This window comes from Grus americana, chromosome 1, assembly GCF_028858705.1.
Source record: "Grus americana isolate bGruAme1 chromosome 1, bGruAme1.mat, whole genome shotgun sequence".
NCBI lineage: Eukaryota > Metazoa > Chordata > Aves > Gruiformes > Gruidae > Grus > Grus americana.
The window spans coordinates 84,204,259-84,229,302 of record NC_072852.1 but is presented as its reverse complement, the minus strand read 5'-3'; the positions used below and the strand labels follow the sequence as shown (position 1 = coordinate 84,229,302).

General features: G+C 44.1%; 1 protein-coding gene across 1 annotated transcript; it reads right to left on the bottom strand.

Moving 5' to 3' along the window:
- Positions 1–135: 135 nt before the first annotated feature.
- Positions 136–24,871, bottom strand: YBX3 (Y-box binding protein 3). Its single transcript, XM_054812891.1, has 9 exons — positions 24,486–24,871; positions 20,795–20,858; positions 19,057–19,090; positions 14,077–14,166; positions 13,281–13,403; positions 6,502–6,596; positions 1,860–2,031; positions 1,102–1,202; positions 136–664 (listed from the first exon to the last, which is right to left on the bottom strand). The coding sequence occupies exons 1-8, from the start codon at positions 24,760–24,762 to the stop codon at positions 1,137–1,139; spliced, it is 921 nt and encodes a 306-aa protein (XP_054668866.1). The 5' UTR covers positions 24,763–24,871; the 3' UTR covers positions 136–664; positions 1,102–1,136.
- Between the last annotated feature and the right edge of the window lie 173 nt (positions 24,872–25,044).

Genomic DNA, 25,044 nt, shown 5'->3' with positions numbered 1-25,044 from the left:
CAACATGGTTTTAGACAAGGTAGATCAACACATATTAAAGAAGCAGCTCTCATTTTCATGTATAAATGCTGAAGCAGCAAGATTAAACTAGTAATTTATTTTCAAGGTAAACATGAACACACACACTAAAGCAGATTTTTTGGTAGTTGAAATCACTTTTATTTGTGAGGAACGTCACCCATGCTGCACAGTTTCAAATAGATCTTACCAAGGAAAGCGGAAGTTTCTCCTCCCCGTGTCCTGCAGTGACCAGGACTGGCACAGAAAAAAAACTCACACTTGGGAGGTTTAGCACCAGCATCCAATAAGAAAAAGCATTTTATTTCAATTTCAGTTCATTAGTTGGGTTTTTTCCCTTTTCAGTTTGATACCAAAAGAAAAATTGAAAAATTCAATACTAGCGAAACAGTGAAATTCTAAAAAACCCCAAAAACAAAAAACCCCACAGTTGCTGTTGAAACTGGGGAGGTTGCTCTTTCTGAATCTCGCTCTCTTTTTCTCTCTTCATACATTTATCTTGCAGGCGTTCCCTGGATCTCAGCTGCTGGTAATTTTTTTTTCTTTTAAGTTCTGATGTTTCAAATCTTTGCTTTCATCATCACTGTTGACAATTTATTGCTTGAGTGTTTCTTTGGTGTTACTTTTGAGTTGTATTTTAGGACACCTGTTGAAGAGCCAAATTTTAAAAAGATACAGTTTAAGTTTCAGTTTCCTGTTGAAGTGGTGGGATGTGAGGTGGAGAAGGAGTTATGATAACAGACAGAATAAGCCAGTCATGCTTATCCTATCTGTAAATTGACAGTACAGTATCTTCTTAAAGCAAAACATTAGCAGTAGCATCTGCTGATGAGTTAGTATACAGACCAGACAGATCTTCCTGAAAAAAATCAGACTGATAAAGCAAAGTTTACTTTGTGACAAATGCAGATGGAGAGGAGAGAAAGAAGAGAAAACAGCACACAGTTCCTCAGCTTGCCTTATACAGCACACTCAGAAGTTTATCACAAATAACAAACCCCCCCACATAAGGGCATGTGGCCAACCTAGAAGTATACACAATACTGCTTCAGTCAGAGAACAAGAACCATTTATATTCCTTACCTGAGGAATAGTAGAGGTGCCTGGGGAGCCGGACATTACTCAGCGCCACTCTGCTCGGTCACTGGAGCAGGATTTTCAGCAGGTGTTTCAGTCACCTTTGTCTAAGACACAATAAACCTTTTATTATAGGCAAAGACTGACCTACAGACTCTTCCTCTGTTTAGTGGTATGGCCAGCACAACCCAGGTTTTAAAATAATCAAGGAAAATGAATCCTCAAAAAATATTAACTATAGGAAATACACCAAAGTTTAAAGTATTGCACAGCAGACTGTCAGGGGACAACCTCAAGTACATATAGAATAAGAAAGTCTTTCCTTATGAAGGTAAAAAAAAAAATCTGTGAATCTGTGTTTGCAAACAGTTTCCTGAAATCACCTGGTTCAGGCAGTTCAGGAAATGGATCTGAAGCTTGCAATTCCATCTCTTACACTACATACATACTGAAGGTCTGAGGAGGCTGGGAAACACAGCCATTTCTCTCCAAAAATATTTGTTACAGTCCAACAACATGTAAGAACTACCCAGAAGCAATCCCTGTCCCACTGCAGGTACCATTTAAGATAAGCTGCTGGTTCTCAAAAGATGTTCACAAGGAACAGGCAATGAAACCAGCAACCTTCAGCCATCAGCACTTTGGACTTGGCCAGACTCCTCCAGCACCCCAACACTTGTTAAAACTCCCACAGGACAGAAGGTCTTGAGCATTCACCCCATCAAAACTCGGTCTCTGCCACATTTTGCCACAAGTGTGCTTACCTCTTTCCCATCCTGAGCTGGAGCATTGGGTGGACGAGGCCGACGCCTGTAGTTGTACGGGCGCCTATACCCACGACGAAGTGGCTGCTGACTCATGGCGTTGGCCTCATGATGGTTCTCTTTGTTTTCAGCCTCTCCAGCCAGTGGGGCAGGGCGTGGACGCGGGGGCCCTCTGAAGAGGGGGAGAAGTATGTGTTCAGTACAAGAGAAGCCCAAGAAGGTTAAACTACCATAATTTTAGCCCAGCAAAAACCTCTCTAACCACATACTATCTTTAACAGTTTTAAATGCTAACAAATCATCCCTTTAGAGTTTGGCTGGCATATAGTTGGAAGAGCAAGACCTGTTTCATTGGGTTAGACAAGCAACCTGGGTATCTCTTCACTGCAGAAGCTCCATCAGCATATTCTGCTGTCTGACCTACAATAAAGGGGTAGTTAGCCTGTTTGAACTGCTGGCTAAGAGAAGAAACAAGCCAGTAGTGACCACATAGGCTGACTCTGCCAAGTTAGCCTTGGCCTAGCTATATACCAGTTCAGCCCTATTCGTAATTAATGGTGTGATCCCTGGGAATTACAATTCCACCCATAAACCATTCTTGTATCTTCACTCTTTGCCTTATGTTGCCCCTCTTGACCGTATAAGAAAGCATAGTATGTATCAGTCATGCAAGTTGGACCTCATTAAGTTATCAAGTCCATGTTCCTGAAGTATGCAAACCATTTCATCCCATTCCCAGTATAAACAAAGGTATAAAACAAAGTATGTTTATGAAAACTGTCAAAACACAGCCAGAAGTGATGACAAAGTCACTGCCTACTATCTAGTTCCCATTACCTGGTTTAGCTAATCCACAGCTATCTCATCCCAAAAGGCAATTTATTTTAGATTCCTTTGGAAGAGCTAAAAGCACTAGTGTCACTGGATTCAGTGCAGGTAAATGCAAGTGATACCTACCTGTTAACTCAAGCAGAAGCATTCTGCACTCATATGATATATCATACCTCTTATGAAAAAAAATGCATCAGAAATGCATAAATTCCCAGTAGCCATGGGCAAATTACCCAGCTTATGATTTACCCACATGACATGCAAAAACCCAGGTGCCTCATTGTACTTGGTGTGGTGCTATTCCTGATTGCCCAGTATTAATGAAGACTTTCAGGAATAAAAAATTTATTCTGCTCGGATCCCTACAAGCAGCAGCATTACCCCAATTCCCACAATCATAGAATGGTTTGAGTTGGAAGGGACCTCGAAGATCATCTAGTTCCAACCCCCCTGCCATGGGCAGGGACACCCTCCACTAGACCAGGTGGCCCAAAGCCCCATCCAACCTGGCCTTGAACCCTTCCAGGGAGGGGGCATCCACAACTTCTCTGGGCAACCTGTGCCAGGGCCTCACCACCCTCACAGTGAAGAGCTGTTTCCTAATGTCTAATCTAAAATCTAACCTCCTTCAGTTTAAAACCATCACCCCTTGTCCTGTCACTCCATGCCCTTGTAAACAGTCCCTCACCATCTTTCCTGTAGGCCCCTTCAGGTACTGGAAGGCTGCTCTAAGGTCCCCCTGGAGCCTTCTCTTCTCCAGGCTGAACAATCCCAACTCTCTCAGCCTGTTTTCATAGGAGAGGTGCTCCAGTCCTCTGATCAGCTTTGTGGCCCTCCTCTGGACTTGCTCCAACAGCTCCATGTCTGTCTTGTACTGGAGACCCCAGAGCTGGACACAGTATTCCAGGTGGGGTCTCACCAGAGCTGAGTAGAGGGGCAGAATCACCTCCCTTGACCTGCTGGTCATAGAGCCCAGGATACGGTTGGCTTTCTGGGCTGCTAGCACACATAGCTGGCTCATGCTGAGGTTCTCATCAACTAACACCCCCAAGTCCTTCTCCTCGGGGCTGCTCTCAATCCATTCTCCACTCAGCCTGTATTGATACCAGCTGTTGCCCCAACCCACATGCAGGACCTTGCACTTGGCCTTGTTGAACTTCATGCAGTTCACATGGGCCCACTTCTCAAGCTTCTCCAGGTCACTCTGCATAGCATCCCTTCCCTCCAGCATGCTGACTGTACTGCTCAGCTTGGTGCTGTCTACAGACTTGCAGAGTGCACACTCAATCCCACTGTCCATGTCACTGATGAAGATATTAAACAGTACTGGTCCCAGTACAAACTCCTGATGGACACTACTCATGACTGATCTCTATCTGGACACTGAGCCATTGACCACTACCCTCTGGATGCAGCCATCCAACCAATTCCTCACCCACAGAACAGTCCACCCATCAAATCTGTATCTCTCCAATTTAGAGAGAAGGATGTTGGGGGGGCTGCGTCACAATGCTTTACGAACACCACCAGTGAAAGTAATCTAGTGTTTTATTTAACTTGTCACTCATTGTCCAAGACAAAACAAGTCACAAGAAGCCAAGAATCCAAATGAGCTTTTCCACTTAAAGGACTTAAATTAAAAAAAAAAAGGCGAGGCAACATTTCAAAAGGTATGACAAGTCAGAGGCTGACTATTTCACACTGATATTTTTAACTGCACCAAATTCCTCAGCTATGGATTGTTCCCTCAGTGTAGAAGCTGGAAGCTGGAGTGGTCATCTCAGAACTGAGGCTGGAAAAATGAAGAAAACAATCCTACACTGGCCACTTTAAGGTATGAGTAACACAGATGACTCAGCAGCTTACTCCACATACCCCTCTGGAAAGCATCAGTGTTCACGTGAACTCCAGGAAATCTTTACTAAGAACCTAAGAATGGCCTGCTGGATCTTTGGGTGCCCATTTATTCCAGTTCTATGGATCCCTAGGGAAAAATAAGGACAAGAAAACCTACTTCCCAAATAGCCTCCCATCCTCCAATTTTTTTCTACACTGGGAGTTAGCCCTATCTGGCTCGGGGAATCTCAGTGGTGTTCTCTTCTAGCTATTTGAGAGTCATGCAGGCTTCTAACATCACCAGTGTCCCACAGCAAAAAGCTCCAACAGTCTGCTGTATGCATAACAATCCAAGTCAACAACCTAAATATGAGTCAGCAGTGCACTGTGGCAACAAAGGCAAAATGGATTCTGGGCTACGTCCATAGAGGCGCTACTAGCGGAGAGACAGAGCTGTGAACGTATCGCTACTCAGCACTTACTAGGCTATACCCCAAGTATTGTGTCCAGTTCTGGTCCCCACAATTCAAAAAGGAGATGGACAGACTGGATACTGCCAAAGGAGGGCTGTGATGATCAAAGGGCTGGAGAAAATTACCTACAAGGAAAGGCTGAGGAAGGTTAGCCTTTTCTCCCTGGAGAAGAGAAGGCTTGGGAGGAACTCATCACACTATTCCAGTACTTAAGGAGCAACTACAAAGAGGACAGACACTCTCTCTCCACATGGAGCCACTGAGATGGCATGGGGCAACAGGTACAAGTTGCACCAGGAGAGGTTTCAGAAAGGTTTACAGTGAGAATAATCATTTACTGGAACAGCCTCTCCAGGAGTGTGGTAGAGTCCCTATCGCTGAAGGTTTTCAAGAAATGGACAGGGTGCTAGATAATCTCTCATCTAGGCTCCCTTTCCCACAGAAGGTTTGGCCAGATGATTTTTTGAGGTCCCTTCCAACCTGGGCTGTTCTATGGTTCTATGAACCTCCCTTTGTTTTTCAGCACATCTCCCATTTCCCTCATTTGAAGGCTGCTCTTAGCGTATTCTTTTAATCAGAAGAAAAAGCAAAACCAATTTCATCCATCCTTTCCATGCCACTCATTCTGAGGACCTCTATAACCTATCTTCATTTGTCTCTTCTCCCAGCGTCAGAGTCCTCAGTCACTTCCACTCTTCACACACTTGCCCCCCCTTCCATCATTTTGATGAGTTTTATCTTATTATTCTAGAAGCTCTCCAGTCTCTTCAGCAACTCCTTTCTCCAAAAGTAACTCTAGTAATCCTATCTTATTACCTTCTCCTTTAGGAGCCCTCAAGGAACCTAAAATTTAAGTCTTGACTGACAGCAATACCCTCCATTAGCACAGGATACTACAAAGTACCTCTTATAATCATATGGCCTGTAAGACAGACAACAGCTTCAGTTTTTACTGAGCAGTAGGCTTTCCTCTGTACCTACAAGTTGCATAAAGCCAAGCCTGTGTGACACACAGGACCGAGCTAGATGTGCAGAAGCTACTAGTGCAGTGCTGAACCGCAAACTACTGTCTACAGTCCACAAGAAAAGTTATAAAGCACACCCTGCCCCTGTAGATGGTGGGCCTAGCTGTCCCATATCAAGTGGGATTTGGATTCATTACTTGTCCTGGAAAGCGTAAGAGTTCAGCTAGGAAGACATGGACTCTGCAACTCATTTCAGTAAGTTGCTCAATTATGAGAAGTAACAGGATACAAATAATTCTTCACTCTTTCTTGACCTATTCCTAGCTATGAGCAACATATAAGCACATCAAAAAAATTCTACAGTTGCTTCCTTACTCCTGTGGCTCATCTTTCTCCTACTAATTAAAATGGTTCTCACTATCCCTACTATTTGCATACACATTAATGCCAGGGCATATGGCTTCCTGCTCTTAATGAAGCCTGTATAGATCACAAAAGCATCCAAATGTAACGATGAGCAAAGGAAATACTACAAACCTGCGATAGCGGGGACGATAGGTAGGATTCCTATGGACTTGTTGATGAAGTTGTCCTCCTTCTGTGACCCCATCCTTGATTTCTCCCTCACCACCCTACAATCAAAAGAAAACAGAACACAAGTTCGAAGTAAAGCGTAATCTTATGTCACAGGCAGTACAGTAAAGCCCAATGATCAGAACATAAGTTCAAAACCAGTGAATCAGTACAGAAACACCAGCATATCAGGTAAAAAAAGCAGCAGATACTCAAAAGACTAATTTGGGCAGAGATTAGATTAGGACAAAACAAGAGCAAATAACACTGCCCTTGTTCCTCACAGTAACAGACTAAGAAGCTACCCGAGGATGCCTCCTCCCTGTCTGCCAAGAAAGGCAGAGAACTTGACAGTTCTCCCCAATGCATAAAAAAGTGCAATGTCATGTCTCAAAATACATTCTAAGGGGTAAATCTGTTATGGAGAGGCAGCTATTGATCAGAACACTTCTGAATTTGGAAAGCTAACTGAAAGACATCATGCTGAAAATTACCAGAGATCACTTCTGACTTCATTGTACACAAAGCTCCATTCCACAAAGAACTCCCACAAAAACATCAAGAAATTTAAAGACAGAAAAATGCCATCATGTTAAGATACTCTTCCACACACTCAACATTTTTCATCTTTCAGAGATGCAGTGTTTATCTTTCCCCTTTAGTTGTTAACTGATACAGCTGTATTTCAGGGTGGGTTTTTTCCCTCTAGTTTATGTTGGGTTTTTTTTAGATGCCAGCCATCAGTTAACATCTGCTTTATACAACGTTAGATTATTAGCTAATACCCATTACAGTATTATTCCCTTTAAAAGGAGGCATTTAACAAGAAATAGACTTCTGTTTCCAAATCTTCTGGATATGATCCAGGAAGAAACAAAAGCTATTTCTGCCCGACAGCTTCCAGTAGCCTACACTAAGTTTGACAGGTCTCCTTCCAATTCCACACAGCTATTTTCACCACCACATTTTGCTATTTTAACTGACAATCTCAGGTAAATGCATGGGCAGCAAACTTTTCCTTAGTTATGATAACATTATGATTAACATTTAGAAAGGCTAGAGCATTGTAGGTTGCAACAAGAAATCTTGGAATTAAACAAGCCTCAGTGACCAACCTGGACAATCTTCTGTCACTACAGTAAAATACTCTCCAAATGCATTAGTGATTTCACGCATTCTTTATAGCTTTCTAAGTTTCCAAAACAGCAGAGAGATATGGCCTAAAGGCAACTGAAATATTTCACACACTGTACCTAGAAATAGCTATACCAGCTATTCTTAACAATATGACAGGGTCAACTGCTGAGGTGAGTAGAGAGAAATCAGAACTCAATTAAAAAAACCACAAATAACATTATCCCTTATGTTGTCTCATGTATAAAACTGATCAGGATAACTAAATATCGAAAGGAAGTCCCACTAAGTAGATAGTAGTAATAGGTAGCATTCTGACAGCAGTTGAAAAGTACTTGAGAGACTCTAAATCCAAAAGGAAAGTCACTTTTGAGTTTAAGTTAGCATTATACTACTTTATCTACTTTACAATACCAATCTGTCCTCTTTGGAAGGGACCTCAAAGATCATCTAGTTCCAACCCCCCTGCCATGGGCGGGGACACCCTCCACTAGACCAGGTGGCCCAAAGCCTAATCCAACCTGGCCTTGAACACATCCAAGTATCGAGATGGTTTGTACTACATAACTTTACAGATTAATAGTCCTGTGAGGGGTGGGCAGAAGCATCTCAAACAGTAAGGTGAGAAACAGCACCACCAGTATTGCATGTGGCAATACTGATTCAGAGGTCTTGGATTTGCTTTTGTGAAGCAAGGATCTAATGCTGCTCCTGTTGCCAGTCCTCATGTGCAGAAGGGAGTGGGGAAAGCACAGAAACAGAAGAGCACCAAGATGTGAAGGAAAGACAGGATGCAAGACTAAAACAATCCTGAACATGTTCTAGCGTAATTGCTGTTTCTCTTCCCCAGGATCTCCAAGCAAGCACATGTGGAATCGGCTCTCAGCTCTAGTGCTGCAAAGCCAGAAACATAGCACCACAGAGGCCTAGTAGGTCTTGTCCTAAGGACAGCGTGCCAGAAGCTAACAAAGCGTCAGCCAACCTAATTGTAGGGAGAGGCACACAATATTTTTCATCAGCCAAAGCTCTCCTAATAGCACTTGACAAATCAGCACCACATTGACAGATCTTTAATAGGCAGTACTGAATTTCTACATGTTTTTAATGGCACAGTCCAAGTCCACTCCTCCCTACAAAGGGCTGCATTGGAATCTCAGATAAAAGACTTCATCTCCTGAAGTGACGGAAAGAATGACTAAACCTGATGAAGCATTACTCGAAAACAATGCAAACATTTTCCTATTCATCTTTAACTGAATGTTGCTATGTCAGTATTTTAAATGGATTTGGCTTAAACAATCAGTTTAAGACAGTAGCAAAGCAAATGAATTGCTTAGCCCAGAAGTCATGAAAGTTTCCTGCACCTTCTATAGTATCACAAAAATTCAATTAACACATTACATTAGTACCACTGTCAATTGATATAAATCAATTATGCTGCCAAAAGTCACTGAAACCAATGAAATTTAACCAGAAAAACTGCGTTTTGAGGTCGTCTTTTACTATACTGACAGTAAGTATATTAGATTCATTTATAAGAAAATTTTGTGTGTACTCTTAAAAGCACCACACTGTGTGTGGCACACGCACAATCCTGTTCTCTCAGCCTCCTCCACAGGAACCTTCCAACTCAGCGTAGTACCTTCTAACACAACATTAGGTCATTCTAAAGGACAAATTAATGAAGCTGGCCTGCTGCACTCTACATTTTCTTCTGAAGACGACCAAAATAGGCAGGCAGGCTGTGATTCCCCATGAAGATCTCACAGATTTTTCTAACCCTAAGGAGGTACAAAATTTTACTGCTGTTCCTCAAAGAAAGGTTTTGTAAGCATAACTAACTGCAATAACCTTTTCACCCATCTGCTTCCCCTAACCTCTTCTTACATCTCTTCAAATCAGTCTCTAGCTTTTGTATAATACTATTCATCTTTTCAGGTCTCCTCTCTAAAAGAGATAGTGTCAGCCTATACAACAGCTCTCAAACTACTTTGCTTATTTTCCAACTCACTGGTATAGAGATTTCTTCTATTAGTAATGCACACAACATGTAGATGAGGACATCAGCGGTTCTCAAAGTTATTCCACAATTCATTGTCTGTTCTAACATTCTGACTACATCTCTACACCATGCCTATGTTGTCACAGTTTAGTGAAGAGCACAGCCTCTTTTCTGTAGTAGATACAATTAAAAGTTTCTGATATTAACAACTACTACTTTCCATAGAATTATCCAGGCAATCCAGACGCTGTTCTGCTGGAGCTGGTTAAATACCTCAGATTCCTCAAGGTTCTCTTCACTCTTGAGAAATTCACACAATGTGTTCAAAAACAGACCCAGTAAGTTACATGCAGAGCACAGGCGCATTTGAGCTAGCATGGCAAAGGACAGCATCTTTAGTTTGCTTAAAACCATGCCAGTAAGCAAGGATAAATCAATTCTTGCTGCACTGCAAGGTTGGACTGGAGCTGCTAACAGGTATCAATTAAGAGTTCTGGAAAGCTAGAAGGACATCACATCAAAAGTCACCTCAACAAATTAAACATTCCCCCCCCCAGTAAATACAGAATTGATAATGTGAGCAGCTGAGCTCTGAGAAAACCTTTCATCTCTGCAGCCTAGTAGATCTTTAAGCATAGCAGGCCTGGGTACACTGAAACTTTTTCCTTCAGGTGTACAGCAACAGTTACCTGCAGCTGAGTAAATATCCTTTCAGAAAAACATAGCTCAAGAGTGCCATACCATCAGCAACTCAAACTGTCTCAGAAATATCCTGCAGGACAGTTAGCCAAAAACACTTCCTCAGGTAGAGAGGCACAACCTTTAATGTACCAGTTAATGGGACCATACAGAATAGTGTATACATACTGTTACAGCTCACAGACATTGCTGTCTTTCTTCCCCCATGGGCAATGGAAGGGGAAAGAGGAGGCCTTGTTAAAGGACAAGGATATTAGAGGCATCATACAGTTTCAGTGTGAAGTGTGTTAACTGAAAATTCTCCAAAAGGAAATACTGATAGCTTCAGATGAAGATTCACTCTACTCTCAATTGATCTATCAAAGCAAGCACACAGGGGATGACAAGAATATCTGGACAAGTTTGAGTGGTTTCACTGACCTACACTAGGACAACTGCAGGGACAGTCTCTGCACAGCCCTTTGCAGTCCCCTGCAAAGACTTCAAGGAAATGGAGCTTTGACTTGTTCAGGTAACTATGAAGTGAGAGGGTAAGAAGGCCCAGCAGAAGTGGCTGCACCTCTGCCTAGCCCAGAACACAAGAAGGGTCCACTGCAACAGGCAGAAAGTTGAGCAGGTATAGCAGAATATCAGCTTTGGCAGCACAAGGAACTCCTGACTGAGCTCGAACGTGAAAAGGAAGTATCACTTAAACAAGTCTTATGCATACAAGTCTATGCAACTACACAGGATACATTTGAGAGTGCTGAAGGAGTTGGCCAATGTCACTGTCTGGCCAGTATTCTCTTTGAAAGGTCACAGCAGACATGGAGTTTACCTTATTACCTGTCAGAGTAGCATGCTAAGGGAATGGTGCTATAAGGCCTCCATTATCCTTGAACAAACCAGAATTTACTCTTAATTTTAACAGATGATACCAAATCCAGAGGAGCTGTCAATGCATTGATGGGAAGGCCTGACAGTCAGAGAAAACTCAATAAGCTAGAGAGAAGGACCAACAAGCCTCATGAACAATGGGAAACAATGAACACCCAAGTTAATGTCCTTTTTAAATTATGATTTGCAAGTTTTGGAAGAATTACAGCCTTCAGACTCAATGATACCAGAGAAAAAGCCGTATGTTTTAGGTTATAAAGAGAGAGATGATTTCCTTGGATAAGTAATTGGCTTGACTGTTCACTCAAACAGTTGCAATCAACAGCTCAATGTCCACGTGGAGACCGCTGACAAGTGGCATTCCTCAGAGGTCAGTACTGGAACTGGCACTGTTTAACATCTTTGTCAGTGACATGGACAACAGGATTGAGTGCACCCTCAGCAAGTTTGCTGATGACACCAAGCTGAGCAGTACAGTCAGCATGCTGGAGGGAAGGGATGCTATGCAGAGTGACCTGGAGAAGCTTGAGAAGTGGGCCCATGTGAACTGCATGAAGTTCAACAAGGCCAAGTGCAAGGTCCTGCATGTGGGTTGGGGCAACAGCTGGTATCAATACAGGCTGAGTGGAGAATGGATTGAGAGCAGCCCCGAGGAGAAGGACTTGGGGGTGTTAGTTGATGAGAACCTCAGCATGAGCCAGCTATGTGTGCTAGCAGCCCAGAAAGCCAACCGTATCCTGGGCTCTATGACCAGCAGGTCAAGGGAGGTGATTCTGCCCCTCTACTCAGCTCTGGTGAGACCCCACCTGGAATACTGTGTCCAGCTCTGGGGTCTCCAGTACAAGACAGACATGGAGCTGTTGGAGCAAGTCCAGAGGAGGGCCACAAAGCTGATCAGAGGACTGGAGCACCTCTCCTATGAAAACAGGCTGAGAGAGTTGGGATTGTTCAGCCTGGAGAAGAGAAGGCTCCAGGGGGACCTTAGAGCAGCCTTCCAGTACCTAAAGGGGGCCTACAGGAAAGATGGTGAGGGACTGTTTACAAGGGCATGGAGTGACAGGACAAGGGGTGATGGTTTTAAACTGAAGGAGGTTAGATTTTAGATTAGACATTAGGAAACAGCTCTTCACTGTGAGGGTGGTGAGGCCCTGGCACAGGTTGCCCAGAGAAGTTGTGGATGCCCCCTCCCTGGAAGGGTTCAAGGCCAGGTTGGATGGGGCTTTGGGCCACCTGGTCTAGTGGAGGGTGTCCCTGCCCATGGCAGGGGGGTTGGAACTAGATGATCTTCGAGGTCCCTTCCAACTCAAACTAAGCTGCAAACTGTATCACCACAGAGACATCAGTTACCAGCACCAACTTCTAGCCATCTCCAATAGACTCAAAGAGCACCTTTCACATATTTAAGGCTCAGTGATGCCCAGCAGGATTAGAGATCTCATGACAGCTAGTATAAACAGCTAGGCTTTAAGGAAGGATTTGACAACACTTGTTCTGTTTGCCCCTGTGCTGTCAAGTCTGTAGAACAAGAAGAGAGTTATGTTGCTTAGTCAGAGACTTCCACCAGGGCTCTCCTACTGGATCATTCACATATTTCTGCAAGTGATGATCACAGATTCAACTATTAAAGATAATCAAGCCTGGAGCATGTTCCAGTCTGTTGGATTGTTCCGGGCACCAATTTAGCACAAGCACAATGCAGATAGGAGTAGTAACTGCTGTAGTACATAACTACAGTCACATACCTCATACTTACTCACATTCACTCTTCAAACAGATACCTTAACACCCAAAGAGATGCTTTTAACACATTCTGTAAAGACATGCCAAGGAAAGGTCTACAGAACACCCAATAATATATCAGTAACATCAATGACGTGCTTGAGGAACTCAGAATATTACTGAAGAACACTCAACTTAGTTAAGCATTGACAGTTTACTATATGCCAGTGCTGAACCTGTAGTTCCCTCTCATGAGAGGATCAGAAGACTGCTGAGGAGGCAGGATTACCACCACTAAAGAAAGTAAACTTACACTTCGAGGTGGTCCACGGCGCCGGCCAAAATATCCACGTCGATAGCGGCGCCGGTCTGCAGCATAGCGGCTGCCTTCTACAGGGACTCCATCTGGACCAGTGACATTAGCTGCTTCTGCACCCTAAAAGGCCAAAAGAAAGCCAGTGTGGTGTGAGAGAAGAACAAGTTAGGGAGAAGATGAAACAGGAAAGAGGCTTTTTTTGCATCAGTTCCAAGCTACAGAGATTGATTCCTTCCTTCCACATAGTGCAAAAGCAGGCTTGTTATTCATAACATCATGAGTTAAGAGCCTATCATCCAGACTGAGTTAAGAGGAAAAAGCAAATACCACCTGATTAAAAATATGGGGGGGGCGATATGACACATACACAAAAAACCCCACACAAAGAAGCTCAGAAAACTCAAAAAATGTTTAAGAAAGTAGGAGCACAAAGAACTTGAAGGTTCTTGCAGTTATTAAGCTACCAGGCTCCAAGAAAAATTCTTCAAGGCAATATATGTCTCAGTTAATGATTATTGGGCAGGCTGCAAGCTTCAAAGGCTCTATCAAGTAAAAATTACAGAATCTAGAAGTACTAGGATGTAGTTAAAGCAGAGTTTTGATACTTATCTAGGAATACTTCTTAATGAAGCCTTTAAAAACAGATCTTCCACAGAAAAGCTGTACAAATGCCACCCACTCCAGCAATTAACACATTAGACAAACACAAGAGATACACAGCTAATGTTTTGTGTTACTCCCCACTAGACTTCACTCTGTTGGACCATACCGCTAAATCCCCATAATCTCTCACCTTCTCTCCCTCGACCACATCAAATTCTACAGTCTCTCCATCACCAACACTGCGCAGATATTTCCGTGGGTTGTTTTTCTTTATTGCTGTCTTTAAAAAGATACAGAAAAATGTATTATTTTACTTTATTTTCCTACACATTCATAGCCCTGTAGATGAGGGAAGGACAGTATTCTTCTGCTACAATCCCAACTCTACACACCAGATAGTTGCCACACCAAGATATTTCAAATATGGCCCTCCAATGCTCAGTCAAGGTGTAGTCCTTCCTCAATACTTATGCATTTACAAATCGGCTGTTGCCCCAGGATCCCCTCTGTCAAATCTACTAAATATCCAAATGATTAAATATTTCTGTATGAACAGAGTTCAGAGTGTTTGATCTGCAAGCTGTACCAAGGCAGCTCCAGCAGCCAGTGTGACCCATGCCTTCAGTCATTAGGAGACCTGTAGACCATCTACAGATAACTTCATGCCGTCTTCTACAGAAATGCTCCTGGTCTTAACTATAACATATCATGACAACTCACTGTAACTACAGAAGAATTGGTGTAATGTAAATAAGCATTTTACCTAAGCACTGTAAGTGAGACCGACAAGAATTAGGTAAGTCCCTAAAGAACACATGAATAGTACCAGAACAGACAGTTGTAGTCTTAGTCATCTCCTAGACAGAAACCCCAAAATACATAGCTTAGGATCAAAACCCAAAAGCAGTTTAAAGCCTCTTCAGACTCACAGGAACACTCAAACCTCCTGGAACAATTTCCAATTGTCAACTACAGATGCCTCTCACTCCATGGAGTATTTCTAGGATTCCACAAGAAGCAGTTAGCAAGACAAGCCTACTACTATTTGTTCATTAGTTAAGGGTTCACAAACTGGAAGAGACCAGGGGAAAAAAAACCCACCAAAACCACACACGTTGTACAAGCCAATCTAGTAGTCGGCTTTTTAATCTAAGAGAACTTCAGTAAAGACAAATTCACTTTAAGTTTCCTGATACGGGCATTTTTTGTTAGCATGAAGGAAGCAGGAGCAGGTCTAGTAGATAGAAGCATACACGGAAGTACAGGGTACAACTCTGGCTTAAGAAATGGGATGCAAGGCAGAAACAGAAGAGATAGTTGTCCTATCTGTCTGCAGTTCAGGTAAAACAGGCAGAATGAAGACCAGTTGAGTTGTTGCCTGTGCATAGCAACTATATTCATTCAGTCAACAATTGCCCAAAAGTATTTCCCACTGAAGGAAAAGTTCTAATCAGTTTAAAGTTGAACTTGACCAGTTTAGGAAGATATTGTTGTTGTTGCTGAGTACAGTCCCCTTTGTGTCTCAGGCAATAGGCCAACACATCCTTTTAGTCCTACATATAGCCACACCTTTCCCTGTACCCTGCAGCATCCCTGAACAGCTTCAGGAAGAATGCAAGATTGTACATATTATTGCTACCAAAGCAAAAACAACCTGAAAGGGTTGTTTGGTGGGTTTTTTTTTATATACAGGAAGAGAATGAGCTGCTCAAGTGAATTCTGTTCGTAATTACTTTACAAAGCAGAGACTCCCACCATCAGCTGAGACAGCTTTGTTTACTTTCTGCTGACCTATTAGTGTAACTGCTCCATTTCTAAAATCAGCTAGAAGTGCTAGCTTTCCCATAAATACTATATACGAAATCATTATCTTCAGTGCAGATTAAGGGTTTAATTCTTTCACCACCACTTGTACTGAGACAACTGACTCAAACTCACGAGATTTGTGTTCTGCATATGACAGAGATGTCAACCAAGCTGTATTTCAAACTTCTTCCCCTTCTTGGTAAGCATAGAGGAAGAAAGGACTACCAGATTTCTTTTCAGAGGGTGTACTTAAGATTAATCAAGCTCTTCAAACATCCTCCAAGAAGGGTAATGGAAGATAAATTCAACAGGATTCCACATGTTCCAGCTTTATGGACAGAGACATCCAAATTCAGATTTGCAGTCAAATAACCTGCCAGTAGGAGACAGAGGCTGCCACACAGTAGGCTGAGGTTTGTTTTATAAAGTCAACCAGGAACAATTTTGAGTAAGACTTAGAATTCAGAACAGAAACTATACAGCTTTACTACTTATTACTTCAGCTGCAGATAAACATTGCTGAAATAAGCCTCTAACAAGCCTAAGCTCTAAGCCTGATGAAAAGACTTTTACTCTGTATATCCAGAGGGGAGAGAGCACTGTTTTCCCTGTCACTGCTCACCAGCATCCTGCAGGCTATAGCTTCTTTAATTCAAAAGACAGTACTCAATTAAAACAGAGCCTCTCCTTTCCCAAGGGGACACTGATGAACAGACAGCTGTGTGAGTCTTCAGACCTAGTTCAGTATTTTGTTTGGAAGAGTTCTTTCCATATTCTCATGATAGCACCACATCATGTGCACATCCAGCATTGTCACAGCAATAGCCAGAATTGGTAAGCCAGTTACTGGTGCACATGCAGCAAGCTGTGCACAACAAACAGTCCCGTGAAGAAAAAGAAAGATCCATGCAGATTAAGTCCTCTTCCTCACTGCTTGTTGACTCAAGATGTGCCTAATTAAATTGGACTTCTCTGGCTACTGAAGCGATTAATGGTGTTAAATTGCAAGAGCCTCTCGATCGCTCCCTACTGCTCACACCACCTCTGACACGGTCCCCTGCACAGGGCCTTCCATGAACCAACCAGACAAGGCTGCAAGCAAGATGAAGCAGGTAAAGAATCACCCTTCCCCAAAACACTGCTTGGGTCCCCCCTCCCGCAAAACAAAGGGTTAATTCAAAGCAAGCCATGCATGCCCTAAAGAGAAAAGCATTTTAATCTGTACTGGGTTTATAAATAGCATCCAATAGCCACACACTGAGCATTAACCCCCATTCCAGTCATGAGATCGGCCTGTTCCCTCCCCGCTGGACGCGTGCCGGGGGGGGGGGGGGCAGGGAGGAAGCTGTATCTATTCAACTAGGTCAGCCTTATTCTGAAGGGATTAGGCATGTAATCCAGCCTCTCCCGGGATAGGCGCAGGGAGGAGGGGCAGAATCAGCACTAACTGCAGAGAGGGAGCTCGCAGCAGGATGTTTGCTTACACCACGGATTGATTTGCCTCCCTCACCAGGCAGGCTCTGTACACTGACCCTGCCAAGCCAAGCACTCGGGCAGGAGCTCTGGCCAGAAAGCCCCTGCCTCCAGTAACCAGCACATTCACATACAGAACAGCTCGAGATAGAAGAGCTGAGGAACATCTGATTGCAACCAACCCAGGCCAGAGCTGGAAGCATCTACTCTGCCACACACAGCCCACCAAGAGGTTAATCGGATACAAGCTTGCACATGATGTGGTACTGAAACGTCAAGCCAGTTTTGCTCAGTGCTCCCTCCAAGAGGATTTCAGCCACAGGAGATGGAAAATAAGTTTCCCATACACACACCAGTTCACATTTAGGTGAATAATCCTCTCCACAGGCAAAGGAGACAAAAACAGTGCAGGAAATACTAGCTTGCTGTGGGCCTTGAGTCTCCACAAGCACCCTTCTCAACACAGATTAGTGTTATTCTGCCTATCTGTTATCAGTACAACCACCAATTTCCAGGGTATTTTCTCACAGGTCTCAAGGAGATCTTGTTTGTCTTCAACGTAGTTTCACAGTGCTGCCTATCCAGAACATGTTTCTTCTACCAGAACTCTTCCCACCCTCCTCTGGACACACTCCCATCAAGCTGCAGATGCAACATCCGTATGCTGCATGCTGTATGTACACAGCACACTGTCCTTAAGGAAGGAGGGCGACCATTAGAAATCAGTACGTGCATTGAGAGCTCTTGCTCCTAGTGCACCAACTGAATTGGCAAAGTGTACTGCACACACTTCCCAACATCATCTTCACTCATTACAGGCACTAGACTTATTCTCTCCCAGCTTCATCTGTTTTCAGATAATCAGTCTACACCCCTGACCCAGAGAAACAGTTATCACAGGCTATTTAGTGATGAAGCCACAGGAACTGAACTAGCCTTTCCATATTGACCAGCATGTTTAACACAGCTACATACGCACAGAACTCATCACAGAGGATGAAGATGTAACTAACTTTCCTGGTTACTTTTGACAGAAATACTGCCACTTATGCCACAAAGAAATCATACTTTTAAGAATGACATGGGCCTGCAAACATTTCATATGGGACAAGCTCCAGGGGCAGTATTTCATTTTGTGGTGAAGTAAAAGTCTCAGAGGATGCAAAACAAGATCTAAGCCAACTAACAAGTCTACATCAGCATGGAGACAGCATCCTCTGTCCTCCCACTAGTTGCCTGCAACCTGAGAGTTTGCAGTATTAAACTTAGAACAGCCTACTGACAGTTCAAGGAAAATTAACCAATGACAGGCTGCTGGACAACTCCTCTCTGCTTGGGCACACTTGGCACACAGTCCTCCTCCTCTTCTTCCCAAGAGCAGCTGCCTCATGCAGCAACAGCTGATGGCAACCGAGGCTGGTCAAGAGCCAGACTAGATCACTTTCTCTCCAATACCAGGGAGGGCAGACAGAACAGACCTGCAAATGGAGAGGGTAGGAAGAAACAGAAGACAGAAGAAACACGAGGAAGTGGAGGGGGGGCAGGGGAAAGGACAGACAAGTAGCAAGGTATGCACAAAACAGAGGAGTCATCTCCCCAGGGGGAGACAAAACAAAAAACCACTGGAAAAACCCAAGAAAACTTTAATGTTCAAATCAGAGCAGACAAAAAGCAAGCATGGAGGGTTATAATACCTACTTCTTCAGTTATAACTCCAAAGAACAGGAACATATACCCCAATATTCCTTCCTGAAAACACACATGTCCATTCAAGGCATTTGCAGTAAATATTCTAAGGAGAAGCCAGGACAAGGTTGGGTGGCTGTTTTAGGAAGCTGCATTAGAAACCTATCAGAGTACACATCTCTAAGCATAACTACTGCTGTCTTACCTGATGAACAAACACATCTTCTTTGGTATCATTTCTGTGAAAAGAAAGTGAGAAGTCATAAGAGTTTAGACTAAGAGACCTAAATAGAAATCCCTGACTTCACAAGTGAAACCCTCCTTACCTCAGCCTGTAGTACATCCCCTGGATTCCATACATTCTGTGTAAGTCTACACTACCAAGACCCTCCTCTGAATTTCCAGGGTCATATGCTTGACAGCAGAAAGGACTCCCCACCCTTCAGAACAGTGAGGGGACAGGGAAGTTGCTCTTTTGGCAAGCATTCAATATTTTGTTTTGGCATGGGGCAGAGTTAATGACTGGACTGCTTGCCTTTCACTATTCTACCCTTCCAAAAAACCTTCCACAGGACTGCAACCTGAGCTGTTATCCCAGCTATCGACAAGGACTATCAACAGGACCAGCCACAGCTGTTAACAGAGCTCTCCTTTCAGTGAAACTCAAAGCAACCATGCACAAGAGGTGTTAGAAGAGTCCATTGGAGAGGGACCCAGACACCAACATGAAGTTGTCTGAATTAGGCTAGACAGTTCAGGCTTCTCAAAACATGAAGACAGGTCCAAGACCTTGATTCTGTGTTCCCGTACAACAGAAAGAGCCTAGACTCTGCCATCTGTTTACTCAATTTCTTCTGTGCTGAGGGAACAGCTGGGTCAAAAAGTTTGTGATGATAATGCATAATCCAAAACTTGTTGCGCTGAAGTAGTAGTAGACTTCAGTTTAGGAAGAAAGCTCTCAAGTTATTACACCATATCCAGCTGAAGGCTCTCACATCAACTGCTATGAAAGACTTTAAGAGTACTTCCCAATTCAAGCTTTTCTTCTAAGCTTGCATAGTGCTAGATTGTAGTTTGCGGAGACTGGGATTAATACTGTACCAGAACTGGCTTCAGATCCTTGAAACGGGGCTTTTCTACCCCTTTCTACCCTTTCCAACTTACCCAAATCCACCTGCTGTGTAACAGTTCAAGGACTTGCAGGACAAAGTAACTTGTCAGGTATGTCTTTTGCAAGACAAACATTCGCCATGCAGGAGCTTTGTTTTTCGTAAGCACAAGACATTTAAGCCCCTCAACCCCACAGATATTCCAGCCTTAAAAGCCAAAGTTTCCTCCAGTAACTTCAAAGTGTGGGTCTTGTGCACCTAAGGCTGCAGTGTGATCAATATGGCTTACAGCTACTTGGCTTCTAAGCATGAACAAACCTCTGAATGGCATAAATAAGAAAAAAAGATAGCAAATTTCTGTGGACCCAGGTCTGGAATATCTTCAGTTAGATAACATCTCGGAATCTCAATATGTATTTAGAGTAGGCATTTTGACCAATCAGTTAACACTTGAATCTTTATCCAGAAGTATTTCCCCTCATCCTCCAACTTTACTTGCACCTTTAAAAAAAGGCAGGCAGTCATGAAAGAACATACAGCTTGTTAAAGGCACAGTACAAGTAAACACAAGAAACAAGTAACAGACTAAATTTGTAGTGAGTGTGACCCTTTCTGTTTTCTCCCCATACACACAACCTTGGATGGAGGGTGTGAGGGGAAATGTCCCCTGAGGTGATACCCGAGTTTGCCAAATGCCTAGCCAAATCCGGCTATCAACCACATGAACTTGTAGTCAAGTCCTTGGGTCTCTGCTGCAATTACTAACACATGGCACATTATCTATACCATGAGTTTTAGTACAGTATAAACATGACTATCATAATTTAAACATACCTGTTGATAAAGCCATATCCATTTCTGACATTGAACCACTTGACTGTGCCAAGAACTTTGGTGGCTGGAAAGAAAGTTAAAAGAAGTTACTCTAAAACATAAGTACAAGAGTATTACAAAAATACTTTCATACCTGCACATGAAGTCACAACCAGACCTATTCTGTTCCCTCAACACTCAAAGTATACCTTCATCTCCACTGCAGTTTATACTAACACAGTAACGGGAAGCAGTGCTTTAACTTGCTGTTCTTCAGCCAAGAGTTTACCAGACAGCATCTAGAATGAAGTCCAGCTCTATTTTCAGAATTGACCATCCATATTTTTTTATTTCTTATCCCAGAAATGAGCAGTGAAGCTGAAAATCCCACTGCCATTCATCAGTTCTCTTTATCTTAGTAGCTAGACACAAAACAATCACTCAGACTTATCCTTTCTTTCTTCCTTGGAAAACAGAACTGGCCAAGGAAGGAGTATCAAGCATCATGCAACTCTCTGAAGTCGAGAGGCAACAGACCCTTATTTTGGACAAGCGCTTTCTTGCTCTGTCAACACAACTCTAACCAAACAGGACACCACAAGATGTTATTCTTTTTTATATTCCTACTTCTAGGGATCTTCTAAGTAAGGTGCTGTTTTGGTGTCATGTGAGACAAGGGCTTGTCTTGATTCTAGTAGTCTTGGAACATAAAGTTGGTCAGTTTGTAGCTGGTAAATCACAGAAGCCATACTGCAGTGTCTTATAGGATCTGGTGAAACCTGTTCCTCCAACATATAAGAAAGTGTGGGAGGAACTCAAGAGTGATGGAGGTAGATCAACCTCTCCTTCCCTCACAGCAACTGGGTTGAGACCACAAACTTGTCCTTTTCAAACCTGTAGGAAAGGGAGAATTTTGGGCTCTAGACTTTAGTAGATCTTACTTATAGCATGACCACAACTATCTATGCAATCTATGTGGTACTTATCTGAAAAGGGTCTAATCACCTATAGATGATTGCTTGTTAAAAGCCTTATATACGATTGGGGGGGGCGAAGGAGCCCAAGAAGCAATTAAAAAGAAAATAGTCTAGAGAATCTCCAGTTCAGAAGTCCAAGCCAGTCTGCTAGAGGCAAGAACATGCTGCAAATTGTTACCTTCACCTGTTCTATACATGCATTCTTCCCTAAACATAGGAAATGACACAGCAAAACAGACCCTTAGTCTCACTCAGTCTTGCCATTCTTATATACCCCTCTGACAGATAGAGAGCAACCTCTTCCTCCTCCCCAAATACAGAGCTAAAGTAGGAATGTTTGCTGATAACTGTTGCTGTTATTGAAAGTAGTAACAGGCCATTTCTCACTGTACTTTTAGAAGTGAAGGTTTTGGTCTTTAATCCAGTTTTTTTTAAGCATAAATATGAACATTTTAGGAGCAGCAAAACTATGTTAAGACTGAGAGCTATTAGAGAAAAGGGCTCTACCTAGTACAGCATCCATTCCCAAGACTTCTTGTTTACAGAAGAACCTCAAGTTTCACTGCCAAGCACTGATTCAGTAACTGTCTTCAGCATCAAGCTTTACAGTTATGCTTTCAGGTTTGTTTCAAGCACAGAAACAGGTGCCAGTGGCACATGCAGGTTTTAGCCTGCTTTAAGAAACAAGGCTAATACCACTGATTCCCCCACCATCATCCTTTCCCTCCCCCACAAAACAGCTATTGAACCTGTTGGCCTATTTCAATCAGATTAGGAAGAGGGTGAAAAACCCTAGGAAGCCTGACAAAAACTCTCAGAGAAGTAAGAAAGCTAGTATAAGGTGCAGTAGTCAAAATTCATTCTACGTGGCCAGGTAGCTGCTGATAAATGGAAGTTCACACACACAGCTTCAGAGCTACTCGCTCCTTTTGCACAAGCAGCCAGAGACCAGGAACAAGCCTCCAATGTATTCCCCAAGACAGCATACTGGGGAAACACTGTTCCCTACCCACACAAGTTTTAGGGTCTCCTCCAAGCATTACTGTGGGGGAAAGAACATCAGACCTAACAGCGTTACACTGAACATCCATGTGGCCATGGTGCAGCCATCGTTAAGCCTGAGTTGTCATAGTGGGGGGATCAGGCAAGGAAGAGGACAAGCCCAGAGGAAACCATAACCAGTTTTACTGATGAGTCCACGAAGGTAGTTGATGTGATGACACCTATCCCACCAGCAAATGAAAGCCCCCATATTTCAAGATGCTGTAGTCTGATGCTATCAGAGGAAACATTCATCAGCCAATCCCACCCATGCGAAAACAGCCTTTTCATTAATTTTAACAAGGAAAGCCAAAGCTTCCTATGACCAAGACAGAAGTTGACTAACCTTTACCCTTATTCCTAGAAGTCAGACATTTGGAAGCCCTGGGCAAGCATCAGGCCTTGCTTCTAAAGGGATCGTTTTAAGAAGAGACTTAAGTGAACATAATTACAAGATTATTAACAGGGACATTTGAGGTGAACTTGAACCTAAGTCCATTTTCAACTAACATTATCAATGATCATTTTCCTTACAACTCCTGCTAAAGAGCTTGCCAAGCAATAAGGCCGGCATGCAAAACCATCACCATGGTGTTTTTCTTTTTCCTGCTAGATCAGTAAAGGCACTTGTGCCTTCACTTTTTTGCCCTCTTTAAGCAACAGGTGAAGAAGATAAAAAAAACATTACCAAGAACAAAACAAGCCACATTAAGGCAAGAAGCAGCCAGTCATACCAACAGGTATGTACGCACCTTGACTGATTACTGACAAATCACATAACAGAATGGGCAAAGTCATACAAAACTTTTGTTTTGCTAGAATCCTTCCTACCTCACCTCCAAAGAAATCCTTTACCTGGCTCCTCTATCTGCTGCAGTAAGACCTCAGCCGTTCCCTTCAGAAGATAAGATGTTGTCTTTCCTTAGTGAAGTTCAGGACTCTGCACTAGCAGACAGCCTCAGCTTTCTTTACCTTACTAACCTCTTAAAGTCACACAGTGACTAACAGTAGATCCCTATTCCACTGCTGACTGAAGCCTCATCCTTTTCAACAGGTTGATTCTGTTTAATCACAATAAAGAAACACTAGCTATGTACTGGGCTTGAGCACAGAGATGGCAAACTTGCATTTCATTTGCCTCTTTATCAATAAAAAGTAGAAAGTTAAAAAAACCACTAATCCTAGAGGCATTATTTTTTACGGATAGAAAAGTTGTGTAAAGACTTTAAGATTAAAAGGGGGGGGGCACGCAGAGTTTACCAGCGACCCCTTCCAAGGGGAGATGTCCCTGCAGGACACGGGGCCGGAGCTAACAGAGCCGGGTCGGCGGCAGGTGCCGGGAAACCCATCAACATGGCTGCGCTTCAATCACTATCCCCGCCCGGTCCCGGAGAAGCGCCCGGGGCCGCGGTTTGCGGCCCCGGGCGCTTCTCCGGGACCGGGCGGGGCAGTGAACGACACCGTCGCCACACACAGGTGCTCCCGCCCAACTCCGAGTTGGCGTCCCGGCGAAAGGAGGAGGAAAAGGAGACACGGCCGCCTCCCCCTGAGCGCAGCCTGACTCACAGCCGAGGAGGGCGGGGGGGAAGCCGGGCTGGGCCCCGGGCGGCGGCCATGTGCTGCTTCCAACCCCCCCCCGCCCTGCTGCCGCCGCAGGTGCCCCGGGAAGTTGGGAGGGGGGACCAGGTACTCACCCAGCACTTTCTTCTCCGTCTCGGCCGCGGCGGTTGTTGCGGCGGTGGCTGTGGCGGCGGCGGCAGCAGCAGCGCCGGGGGCCGCCTCACCAACAGCCGCGCCCGGCGCGGCAGCGCTGACTGGACTCTTAGGCTTAGCGTCCGGAGCGGCGGGCGACGGCGGTGCGGGAGTTCCAGCCGGGGCAGCGGTCGTAGTCGTGGTGGCGGTGGTGGTTGTGGTAGTGGCCGTGGCGGGCGCCGGGCTGGCGGTGCTGGTCGTCTCCGCCGCCTCGCTCATGGTGCCTGGCGAGAGGGAGAGCGGTGGGTGACGGGCGGGTGCGCGGCGCTCGGCGGCGGGTGTTCCTCGGGCCCGCGCTGGGTCTTACTGCCCCCAAAATGGCCCCGCCGAAGTTTTAACACAGTCAGCGGGGGCCGGCGCCGGGACTCGCGCTGCCTCATTAGCATTTAAAGGGGCCACGCCGACATTCGGCGGGCGGCGCGGAGTGGGGAGCGGCTCTTCTGTGGCGGGGCCGCGTGGACCGGGCATGGGAGACGAGTGGGTGGATGAGCTCCGGCCGTT

What these genes read in the sequence shown, in the direction of transcription:
- YBX3 (XM_054812891.1), bottom strand. Translation starts at nt 24,762, where the DNA reads ATGAGCGAGGCGGCGGAGACGACCAGCACCGCCAGCCCGGCGCCCGCC. An exon ending in GACGGAGAAGAAAGTGCTGG is followed by an intron (nt 20,859 to 24,485) that starts GTGAGTACCTGG and finishes CTTTCTTTCCAG; the next exon opens with CCACCAAAGTTCTTGGCACA. An exon ending in GCCGTGGACCACCTCGAAGT is followed by an intron (nt 6,597 to 13,280) that starts GTAAGTTTACTT and finishes TTTTGATTGTAG; the next exon opens with GGTGGTGAGGGAGAAATCAA.